The sequence below is a fragment of the Phacochoerus africanus genome, chromosome 6 (assembly GCF_016906955.1).
Source record: "Phacochoerus africanus isolate WHEZ1 chromosome 6, ROS_Pafr_v1, whole genome shotgun sequence".
Taxonomy (NCBI): Eukaryota; Metazoa; Chordata; class Mammalia; order Artiodactyla; family Suidae; genus Phacochoerus; species Phacochoerus africanus.
The window spans coordinates 75,784,744-75,796,822 of NC_062549.1; the positions used below are offsets into that span (position 1 = coordinate 75,784,744).

Genomic DNA, 12,079 nt, shown 5'->3' on the forward strand with positions numbered 1-12,079 from the left:
TTAACGGTCAACTGAGCTCCTACTACGCGCCTGACGCTGTTAGGAAGGAAGTGTAGTGTGGGGAAAGGCAGGCGGGCAAGTGACGACCTTCTGGGCGGCTGTGCCTGGTGCCCGCCGGGACCGCGGGGGCGCTCCAGGAGGGTCTCCAGCCGATTCCAGAATCTAAATCCGTCCATCCTGCTGACACCCCCCCACCTGGCCTCTTGCCCGGAGCCCGCGCCCAGGGAGGGTGACTGCAGGGACTATGCGCGGGGGAACGTGATCACATCCCACTCTCTCCCCAACTTTCCTGACTGCCTTGGTGTGTCACCCAGTCGAGGGCTGGGACGCCACGCACGTCCCCCAGCCCGGGCCGGGACCCTCCTTCCGGCGGGGGCGGCGCGCGGCCGGCGTAGGGCCTGCGTCAGCGACAGCCCGCCGGCGATTGGGGCGCGCAGCCTCCTGCGCTCGGGGGCGAATTATAAAGTGGCTCCGGCCGCCGCAACCCGGCCGGCGAGGGAGGCAGGCGAGGCAGGCGCCCGGACCCTGGGCTGCAGCCGCGGCGACGCCGAGGACCGCGACGGTCAGCCCCGGCTGCCTCCAGCCTGCTCGCCTCTCCTCTCCGTCCAGAGTCCGCCCGGGACGTGCGCTCTCTGACCATCCTGCGCTCCGAGCAGCCTCAGCGTGAGTCAACTTGGCCAAAGCTCGCTTTGCTCAGTGGGGTTGGGGCCGTTCACCAGCTGCGTTTTACCCGCGTTTCATTGCATGGGGCTCCCCAACTTTCTTCCGCTCCCTGTTTGTGACCTGGGTCAATGTCGCGCCTCCTCGGGTTCCTGCGCTCTTGAATTTGGTCTCCTTAGTCCGCTCCAAAATCCTGCCCCGGACCGCGGCTGCCTGGAAAGAGAGCGAATGCCCCGGGCGCCCTGGTCTCCGGGCTACAGTGACAACTCGGGAACCGCGAGGCCATCGGAGGGGTCCCCTGGGCGGGCGGGGGGCCCAGGAAAGAGTGTCCCGGCGAGCTCGGGTTCGCCAAACCCCCCCTTTGGGGCTGCTTGGCGAAGGGTTCCCCCCCCCCCGCCAAGGACCTGCTCTGCGCCTCCGCAGCCTCGCAGCTCCTGTGCCCTCTCCCCGCAGCCCATGGCGCCGTTCCTGCGACTCTGCACTTGGCTGCTGGCGTTCAGCCCCGGGCTCCTGGCGACCGTGAGGGCAGAATGCAGCCAGGACTGTGCGACGTGCAGCTACCGCCTGGCGCGCCCAACCGACCTCAACCCTCTGGTGAGTGTTGTGCGCGGCGCAGGAGCTGCTAACCGCGACCCTGCGCCGGCAGCCCGGGCCCGCCCCGCGGGGCATCTCGTGGTCACAATCGGCGCAGACCCCTGATGACCCATCTGTCCCCGACTGTTCCCCAAATGCTGACCAAAGTCCTGCTGTAGCTCTCGGCTTTCGGGATCCGCGACTATCTAGGGCCCGGTAAGGGCGGCGGTGTCTCCACGCAAACCAAGTTTGTTTCAACCCCGGGAATGCAGGAACCCCGAGCTCTGCTCTCTTCAGCACCTCGGAGAGCACTGGGTTGTCACCTCACCTGCCCCAAGGAAGCCGCTCAGTCACCCTGCCTCCTCACATAGGCCACCAAGGGCCCCTTCCACACACATCTTTACATCCTACTTGCAAATAATGTTGACATTTTTCATTTGTGATATTTTATCGCCTTTCTTTGAATGTCCTTTCTCTAGCACTTTTAACCTCAGGTCCCTCAGGCCCTGAGCGTCACCCTTGGGTAGAAGAGAGCACGGGGATGGGGCAGGGATAAAGGGAGAGGAGGAAGGGAGAGCACAGTAGGAGTGGAAGAGGTCAGAGACTGTTTCACAGGCGAGCGGTTCTGGCATCCAACCTCTGCCTTGTACAAGGTACAAGAATGCACCTTGTAACCCCTACTAAGACAACAGTTTAATTTGGCACAGGAGAGGTGGGAGTCCAAAGAGGCGGTAATGATGCCAAGATAAATTACACAGGGGCTTGGGGGAAAATCTAAGGGCGGAAGAACTGTCATTCTAATTGCAGTCGTTGCTCCACTGCGTCAGAATCTCAGGAAGCTTCAGCTTCACGATCCCCCACCCCTATGACTCCTCTGCACTCTCTTCACAATTGTTGAAATTCTGGAATGACTTAAAAAGTTCAGCAGAGAATAATGTACTAATCCAAAGAGTTAAGTTCCTCCCTAGAGCCTCCAAAGCAGTTTTGTTATGTCGATCCCTAAAATAAGGACAAAAATCAAAGGAAAGATTCCACAGAACTCAGGGCATTTATTTTCCCATTAAATGTTGGTTCCACTTGGATTACATGACCCCTTTCATTTGACAAGACACAAGGGAGGGCATTATATTTAAACTCTGAAGAAAGTGTCACATTGTCAATAGGGGGGAACAGTCCCCTTCATCTTTTTTTTTTTTTCTTTCTGATTTGTTATTTGCTTAACTGGTGGGGTTTGCATTGAGTCTTATTTAGAGCTGTTATTTTCTTTAGGACAGAAAGCTTGTCGATAACTGTATTGTTGCGACTACAGGAGCTCTAGAATTTTCACTTGGATGGAAAAGACATATGAAAAATGAGGTTGCCTAGCCAGAACTATGTGGTAAAGTCAACATAACGAATATTTATTGGGCTTCTACCATGCGAAAGACACTTGTGCTCATTCTCTGCTGGATGCAAAGATGAGCAGGCCTGCCACAACTAGTGTCCAAGTTGACTTTACCATCTAAAATGGAGTATTCTTCAATATGACTGTGTTATTCTGATTATTTGCCATTATTTGTCTTTGAAGGAATCTCAACATGAAAGAAGGCTTTTGGTAATAGGATACAAAATATTCAACATTAATTTTTGGCAAAGAGATCATGCAAATTTCATTTTAGAATGGAAATATTGACACCTGAACGTCTCAAATTTTTCATCATGTGTAGATTTCTTAATCAGATATCAAGAATAAAATAGGGCCATTTTATTTAGATCTTTAGATTTTTACATAGGCATATATTTAATTTTCTTAGACACAAAGCTTAAATAATCATTAAGAGTTGGTTAAATATATACCCTAAAGACTTTTGTTGCACTATTAGATTGCTTTCTTTCGTAGTGAAAATAAAATCTATGTATTTCATATTAAGTAACATGCCATATTTTTAAATCCCAAGAAAGGGCCAGGTTTTTAATGCCTAAATCAAGGGTTGTTAACTAGGTTCTATAGGTAGACTTATAGGTAGACTTTCTTAGCAACCCCTTGAATTGCTAAGAAATAAGATATGGACTTTACAAATGTTCATGTAACATTAGCACACACTTCATCATATCCAAGTGACCTATTGAGTAGAAGGGAATTTTAATATTATTAGAATATATAGCCTATGTCTTACTATTAGAATTTAACTTTTATATAATAAAAAAAGAAAGAATTGTAAACTGATCATTCTTGTTTTGTCGAATAACATGATTTCCATTGGAAAAGACTTTTTCTGTATGCCAATGACTGGTTAAATATTAAGAAAAGAAACATGAGTTATTTGAACATTTGCATATGTTTAATTTCATATCAGACCTCATCCCTACAGACATTTAGTTCAAGATGATTATATCTATCAATCAGTTAAGGAGGGAAAGTAAAGCTTCTACTTTCAGCAAATCAATATATCACAATTCCAATAATTTGTAGGATTTAAATTGAGTTTTTACTGTATCTTTATTTTCAAACTTATTTTGAAGTTGCTGCTTTTCCTTAAAATTTAACTGTTCACAGGAATACAGGGTATCCTTCCAAGTAAAATATTAATGCAATAATGTAAACAAATTTATATTAAACCTTGATTTTATCTGTAAGACAATAAAATAAATTTGGGGATAATGTCCCTAATTGGGTAAAGAGAAAGTTCTCCCTTTTGGTGAGAAAAACCTCAAACAAAATGAAATCAACAATGGCAAATGATCCAATGACATAAGGTTGTGCAGGTAGCCAATCTAGGTTAAAATTGGGTGGAAAAAAAATATCTTTACACTATTGCAATGGCACAGCATCTGTTAAAATTCAAAGAAAAATTCTAATTTGATCCCATTAATTCTCCACAATCTCCCGTTTTGAGTTTCCTTGGATTGGCCTGTTCAGTAGGACAAAAAGTTGTTGCAAGAAAAATGCGTTATTATATGGGAGTTTCCATGTCAGAGCAAACATAGTGCAGCCGTTCCCCCACCCCCCACCGCCTCCCAAAATGTATTTACTTAATGAAATCAGAAAAGCTTCTTTTTATCAGTAAATCGAATTCTTTCTCCAGGCTTGCACACTGGAATGTGAGGGGAAACTGCCTTCTCTTAAGACCTGGGAAACCTGCAAGGAGCTTCTGCAGCTGTCCAAGCTGGAGCTTCCGCCCGATGGCACCAGCGCCCACCGAGAAAGTGACAAACAGGAGGAAGGCCACCTGCTAGCCAAGAAGTACGGGGGCTTCATGAAGAGGTATGGGGGCTTCATGAAGAAAATGGATGAGCTGTATCCTGCGGAGCTGGAGGAAGAGGCCAATGGAGGTGAAATCCTCGGCAAGAGATACGGCGGCTTCATGAAGAAGGATGCGGAGGAAGACGACGGTCTGGGCAATTCTTCCGACCTGCTCAAGGAGCTGCTGCGAGCGGGGGATCACGGAGACGGGAGCCCACACCAGGAGGGCAGTGAGGACGAAGAGGTGAGCAAGCGGTATGGCGGCTTCATGAGAGGCCTCAAGAGAAGCCCCCAACTGGAAGGCGAAGCCAAGGAGCTGCAGAAGAGGTACGGGGGCTTCATGCGGAGGGTGGGCCGCCCGGAGTGGTGGATGGACTATCAGAAAAGGTACGGTGGCTTCCTCAAGCGCTTCGCCGATTCCCTGCCCTCGGACGAAGACGGTGAAGGCTACTCAAAGGAGGTTCCCGAGATGGAGAAAAGATATGGTGGATTTATGAGATTCTGATCCCCTTCCCCAGCAGGGAGCCCAACCCCCCACCCCGCCCCTGTTCCCCCCCACCCCCACCCCCCCCCGCAAGCCTTCCTCCATCCCCCAGTGAGACACTGCTGGGCTGTTGTGTTTTACTGTCCTGTGCTGCTTGCCTTCTGTGGTTGACTTGATTGCATAATTCACTACACAATCTGAAAGCTGTCCTTTCAGGTCCTGTGTTCTTTTGAGAATCTTTCTGCTCAATATTGGTCTCTTGGTCTCTAGTATTGCAACTGTCTTGTTTTCATGCTGAAACTGTTTCTGTTCTTACCTTGTCCTTTGTTTTGGACAAACGCCCATAAATGCTGACTTGTACATAGATACAATAAACCCATTACCCCAACTGCATAACGTTCTTACAAGTCTCTTCTCTTCCAAAGCTCTCATTTGCCCTTAGGTTTCCACAGCAAATCCTAAACTCAGAGACAGGGAAACTATCCATTTGCTTGTTTGGTTTTTTTCTCCAGGAAATTAACATGTACTCAACATTACTGTCGGATCCATAGTCATTTTTCAAAGTGTTTCTTTTTCTCCAAATAATGTCTACCATAGGTCTAGGGTTCCAGCCTGGGTCACCTACTGCATTTGGGTGTCAGAAATCATCTGTTTTTGACAGAAGCATCTCTGGCCTCAGCTTCCAACAGCTGAGGCTGCAAAACCATTTTTCCTTTAATTCTTTATATACGAAATCTTAGATGGGTAAACAGGTGGGAGCCAAACAAAATGTATTTCCACTCTCATCTCTGGAATTCAGATGCACTAAGCAAAACCAAAACCTAATAAAGAAATGAACTCTGCCCTCATATATAAGGAAATCCACATTCACATCCAGATGTGGCTGTCTCTTTTCTTCAGCAAAGTACTTTAGAAGTTAATAAGAAAATTAAAGATAATTTCACTCCACTTTACAAAGAAAGAAAGTGGAGCCCAGAAAAGTCAAGTCATTGGCCCAAGATTGTCCAGCAGTTGAAGGACAGAAATGAACTAGACCCCAACCTTCTTGGTCCCGGGCAATGTTCTTTCCACTCCAGTTCTCTCGCTCTCATCCAGGTCATTACCAAGAATATGAAGAAACTGGGACTCTGTCTTGCTCACTGCTGTCCACTCTATACCACAACCACACTGGGCCCTCCAACACCTATGAGTGGATAGACCAGTGAATGGACGGTTTTGATTTGGTGACCAGATCATTGGGAAAGGTATTGTGAATTTTTTTTCTTTTTATGACTGTACCTGAGGCATATGGAAGTTCCCAGACTAGGGGTCAAATCAGAGTTGCAGCTTCCGGCCGTATTCACGCTGGCCACAGCCACATTTGTGACCTACACCACAGCTCATGGCAATGCTAGATTCTTAACCCACTGAGTGAGGCCAGGGATTGAACCTGCATCCTCACAGATACTATGTTGGGTTCTTAACCCGCTGAACCACAACGGGAACTCCTGTGTTTTTAAGGCAAATTCTCGCCCACAAGGAGGTATGACCACTTCCTATTAATTAACCATTTGCAACGACATTGAGGTACAGTGGAACAGTTCTCTTTTTCTAGTCGAAACCACCTGCAGCTAACCTCCCATCCACTGAGTCATGTTCCCAGGACCTTCACCCATCCTTTCCTTTGTGTTCTTCCCCTGCCATCAGAGTTTAGCAACTGAGGAAGACAGAGGGCGCGCCTAGTGCTGCGCAATGCCACCTGCTCCACCCCAACACGGCCACTGCCCCTCTGAGTCCAGCTCTGCCAGGGTTCTGGGAACATCTGCACGGCCACGTGCTCTCCTCCTGGTCAGGAAAAGGGGATGCAGGTCCTTCCCAGTCCCTGACCACCACCATCTATCTCTCTGATCCCTGACAAACTATCTCCTTCAGGTCAGAGCCCTAGAGATGCAGCTAATGCAGGTGTTTGAAACAGGTTAGAAAGGAGCTGACAAACAGCAGCTGGCCTGGGTAAATCCGTGACCGGGGCCATGAGAAATGGCGGGGCTGCAACATATGGAAAACATCAGGTCTCTGCTTGGCCTGAGCCAGTTGTTTGCCCTGGAAATGCCAGCCCAGTATGGCCAGACTTTTCCAAAGAAATCAGAAAATTCAATTTTCATGATATCTCAAGTTTTTAAATGTGGCCATTGATTCCATTGAAGACAATGTGATGCAGGAGTTCCCGTCATGGCTCAGCAGATTAAGAATCCGACTGGTATCCATGAGGATGCGAGCTTGATCCCTGACCTCGCTCAGTGGGTTAAGAATCCAGTTTGCCGCAAGCTGCTGTAGATCACAGATGCAGCTCGGATCTGGTGTGGGAGGCCAGCAGCTGCAGCTCTGATTTGATCCCTAGCCTGGGAACGTCTATATGCCGCGGGTGCAGCTCTGAAAAGGAAAACAAAACATACAGTATGGCCTAAGCAAAACCCATCTGCAGGTCAGATTTGAGAGACGTGGGGTTAGTCCTTTGAGGAGGAAGAAAACCATTTAATTCTCTCCCCTAGAACCCAGCCTACCCTTCAGAGACAGTAAGAGCGAATGCCTTGTCCCTTCCTGAGAAGATAAGAATGCAGTTAAACTTACAATAATGCAACATGTGTACTCGCCTCATCCAGGACAGTCAAGTGAAAACACGGTTTTCCAAATCAAGCAGAGTTCTTTCTGAGGAGCCCTTTCATTTCTGCTCGAGGAGGCCATGCCGCCAGAGCCCAGACGCTCTGCGCAGTAACAGACCAGCTCCTCTGCTGCACCCTGTGGTCCCTGCCAAGGGCCCGGGCTGCCGGGGATGGGAGGGTGTCACTGGCTCACCCTGTCACACAGGATGTGTCACGGATGTTTAGGGACCAAGAAAGAGAGGAGGGGGACGCAAAACGGGAGGGAAGAAGAGCAAAGACAGCGGCCGGAGCAGGCTCCTCCTTCAGGTGCACCCGGGCCTCCAGCGCCCCCAGAACGTAGGCCCTATGCAAGGGCAGATGTGCAAATGTGACTCCTGAGACTCAAGAGGGCCTGTGTCAGCCTCCCTGTGTCCCTGAATACCCCCGTGCTGTCTGGCCTTCAAGCTGAAACCATCATCAGAACGTTACAGCTTTACTTCTTCAAGCCTATAGAGCTTTTCTAATTTCCTGTCTAAATGCGGAGAGGCATTTCCTGTGAGGCAGCTGGGACGCTCCTTTATACGTGGAAAACTGCGCCCCGGCTGTGGCACTCAGCCTGTGCTCAGCACAGGTGTCCCCGGTCCCCCAGACATGGGGGTGACTAGTACTTAGGGTTACCTCGGCGGGAGTCCAGGCTAAGATGAACTGTCTCTGGGGAAACTCTGATCACCTTGAAGAAGGATCCCCACCAACTGCAGGGGGCGCTGCTGCCCCACTCGGTGCCCCTCCTGGTCTCGGGTCTCCCCTTTCATCTCAGTCCCAGTCTCCAAACCCACCTCCAAGCCTGAGCTTGGGTCTGGGTTCCTCCTGGGAGTTACTAATGTATGAACTCCAGGGCCAGGCTGCCTGGGTCGAATCCCACTTGGCGGTGTGTTCGGAAGCTCTCCTGCCTCACTCTCCTCATCTGTGCCTCGTGGGAGGTGGGGATAAGTTAACGTGTAAACATTCAGAGATGCTAAGGCCCGGCCAGCACTGAGCCGCACCTATAGGGTTAGCTACCGCCATCAAAAGCTTCCCTATAGTAATTGAGGGGTCTTGGGCTTTTCTCCACATCTCCCTGCCTCACCTGGGCCTCCCAGGGACCCAGTGTCCCTCACCTGGGCCTCTCAGGAAGGGGGAAGGGCTATCCCTCACCCCCAGCCCCTCAGGGACCAGGCATCTCTCTGAGCCTCTAGGGACTTGTGTAAAAATCACATCAGCAGGGGGAGCTAGGCAATAGCATAAACGCATCCTTCCGCGTCATGTGCTTAGCTTATCTCATAGCTTTTTTAAAAAATCAAGTATAATGTAATCTACAGAGAAGCCCACACATCATACATGTACATCTCACGGAACTGCTGCAAATGACCCTACCCATGAACCATCATCCAGGCCAAGAAACAGAGCAGCACAAACACCTGCTCCTCCAAGAAACTAGCTCTTTCTTGCTCCCCAAAGGGGACACTCTCCTGACTTCTTTGACTATAGATTGATTTGCCTATTTTGTTAATTTGCTATAAAAGAAAATGTGCTTTTTTTCTATCTAACTATGTGGCCAGCATTATATTACGAGAGTCAACCATGCTGTCGCAGGTAGCCATGGTGGGTTTATAATTTCGGCTGTCGCACGGTATTCCATTGCATGAAAACACTGCAGGTTCCATTGTGGGTTTTTTGCTTGTGTGCTTTTCAGGGCCGCATCTGTGGCATATGGAGGTTCCCAGGCTAGGGGTCGAGTCGGAGCTACAGGTGCCTGCCTACACCACAGCCACAGCAACGACAGAGCTGAGCCTCATCTGTGACCTACACCACAGCTCACAGCAATGCCAGATCTCCCACCCATTGAGCGAGGCCAGGGATCGAACCCTTGTCCTCATGGATACTAGTCAGATTCATTTCCACTGCACTACAAGGGGAACTCCTCCATTGTGCTTTTAATGGAGGCTGGGGCTGTTTCCAGTTATGGTTATATTGCAAATACGGCTGCGACCGTGTTGCCTACCACATGTGACACATTCCTCCTGGGATATAACTAGAAGTAGATTTGCCAGATCATAGGCTATGCATATGTTCAACTGTAGTTTGTTACAACAAACAGCTTAGAAAGAATTTATGCTAATTTGGACTCCTAACCACAGAGTATATGCCAACCCTTCATTTTTTTTTTTTTTTTCATTTTCCCCGTTCTGTTTTAATTTACATTTTCCTAAGGACTAATGAGCTCGAGCATCATTATGTATGCTTATCGACCACTTGGGTATCCTTCATTACTCTTTTGCTTTTCAAAAGTATTTTTCAAGTTACACATCTGAACTGTTTTCTGCTCTGTGGTGAATGGCTTCAATGCATGAAATAAATGCATGAGTTTTTTAAACTGTAACATACTCTCAGGAATCCTTTTTTTTTTTTTTTTTCCAGTCAGGCAGGGATCTGTGGAAAACTTATGTGAATCTTTGTATGTCTTTTCTCATTTCCAGCATCTCTCTGTTAAATTTCTTTTATTTTTTTCTTTTCTTTTTTTTTTTTTTTGTCTTTTTGGCATTTCTTGGGCTGCTCTCACGGCATATGGAGGTTCCCAGGCTAGGGGTCGAATCGGAGCTGTAGCCACCGGCCTGCGCCAGAGCCACAGCAACGCAGGATCCGAGCCGCGTCTGCAACCTACACCACAGCTCACAGCAACGCCAGATCCTTAACCCACTGAGCAAGGCCAGGGATCGAACCCGCAACCTCATGGTTCCTAGTCGGATTCGTTAACCACTGCGCCACAACAGGAACTCCAGGAATCCTTTTTTATCTCCAGCTTTCAGTCGGCACAATGCGACCAGCACCCTGCCCGTAGACTGCATGGCACTGCTGGCAGAACACCACATGTGCTTGATGTGGATCCTGCCGTGTTCGTTCAGGTTTGGAACACCAGGTGGGGTGTTTGGTAGAGCAACCCCTCCTTACTGGGTGCCCCTCCCCGCCCCACCCCATCCCACACCACCAGTGCCCCCCCTACCCCACACCATCCCCCCCGCCCCCCGGTCTTCCCACAGGCTCCCTGCCATTAGTAGAACCAGCAGGTCCTTCCCGGGTCCTCCCAGCATCTCTTCTGCAAGATGAGGGGGACAGACCACTTCTAACGGGGTTCACAGGCTTTGATGAGTGAGTTGCTCCAAGCAAACAGCTTCATCCCCAGCCTTGCAAGGTGCTCTCTCCCCTTAGGTCTGGGAACTCTCTCAGCCCAGCCCAAGGAGAGGAGGCTTTACGCTCAGTTTCTGCTATTATAGCTCTTATAGAACACTCTCTTTCATTGGACTCTTTGGGGTTTTGTTCCTTCACAGCACTTGCTTCATTTTCTAACCATTTGTTAATTTGTGTGATTGATTTTTGTCTCAACAAGTAGACAGTTAGCCCTAGGCAAGTAGAAACTGTTTCTGTTCTGCCTGTCATAGGCGTTCCCCAAAAATGTATCAGTATGCTCCCATCTAAACTCACAGCAAAGATATGTACATTCTTTTAGTTTAAATACATAATTATGCTCAGAAAATAATGACCCTAAGAGCAGCCTCTAAAACCAGAATAGAAACACCGCACTAAACAGGAGCTGAAAAGTGGGCTCCTGGTCTCTGATCTGGAGCCTGGTGGACGTGGCCTTCTACTTTATTTCGTGATAACTGGGACATGGTGGCAAAGTGTAAGAGCCAGGTCCATTGCCAGGACTTCAGACAGGGGCAGGTCTTGCCTATCTATTGAAGGAGACTGAAAAAAGTCAAGAATGATAACCAGGGCTACTGGTTACCTGGGGTGGTGGGAATGAGTAGACAACAGTTGAAGAACTAGATCTGGGCAAAGTCACCCACTGGGTTAACCCTAGATTTGTAATATGATCAACTTCATTATGGGAAAAGGGTCCCAAACCTCTAGTGTAAATTCTGAACCAAAACTTAAATCAGAATGAAGAAAGAGAGAGAAACAAATACTTCTGTTTGACATGTGTAGCACTATAAAATTCTATAGTATATAAGGAGAATAATGGTAGGAAGACCAACAAATGCAACAAATGACTTCACTTGTGATGAAATGCAAATATTAAAATCATCTGATAAGGAAGTTTGAAGCAAGTATTTCAAGATTTTCAAAGAGATAAAAGCAGGGAGACCATTCATAAAAGAAGAAAGGAAGATAGTTTGAAATTTAAATGTGTTAACAATACATGAGGTATATCGTTGTTAGGAAAAAACTAAACGGGATAGATTCTAGACAAGACACCGTTAAAGACCACATTAGGTAGTAAATAGTGAATAATGAGAAATTTATCCTCAACAAAATGCAGAAGTGTAGTTTTGTTTTGTTTGGTTTGGTTTTTTGCTTTTTCAGGGTCAAAGGTTCAGCATATGGAAGTTCCCAGGCTAGAGGTCCAATTGGAGCTGCAGTTGCCAGCCTTTGCCACAGCCACAGCAACACCAGACTCGAGCTGCATCTGTGACCTACACCACA

General features: G+C 48.2%; 1 protein-coding gene across 1 annotated transcript; it reads left to right on the forward strand.

Annotated features, from left to right (window-relative positions):
• The first annotated feature begins 436 nt into the window (after positions 1 to 436).
• Positions 437 to 5,333, forward strand: PENK (proenkephalin). Its single transcript, XM_047782964.1, has 3 exons — positions 437 to 663; positions 1,114 to 1,254; positions 4,299 to 5,333. Exons 2-3 carry the CDS (start codon positions 1,117 to 1,119, stop codon positions 4,959 to 4,961), a joined length of 801 nt encoding a protein of 266 aa, XP_047638920.1. The 5' UTR covers positions 437 to 663; positions 1,114 to 1,116; the 3' UTR covers positions 4,962 to 5,333.
• The last annotated feature ends 6,746 nt before the right edge of the window (positions 5,334 to 12,079 follow it).

Coding starts and splice junctions, on each gene's coding strand:
- PENK (XM_047782964.1), top strand. CDS start 1,117: ATGGCGCCGTTCCTGCGACTCTGCACTTGGCTGCTGGCGTTCAGCCCC. Junction 1,255..4,298: donor CAACCGACCTCAACCCTCTG/GTGAGTGTTGTG, acceptor TTCTTTCTCCAG/GCTTGCACACTGGAATGTGA.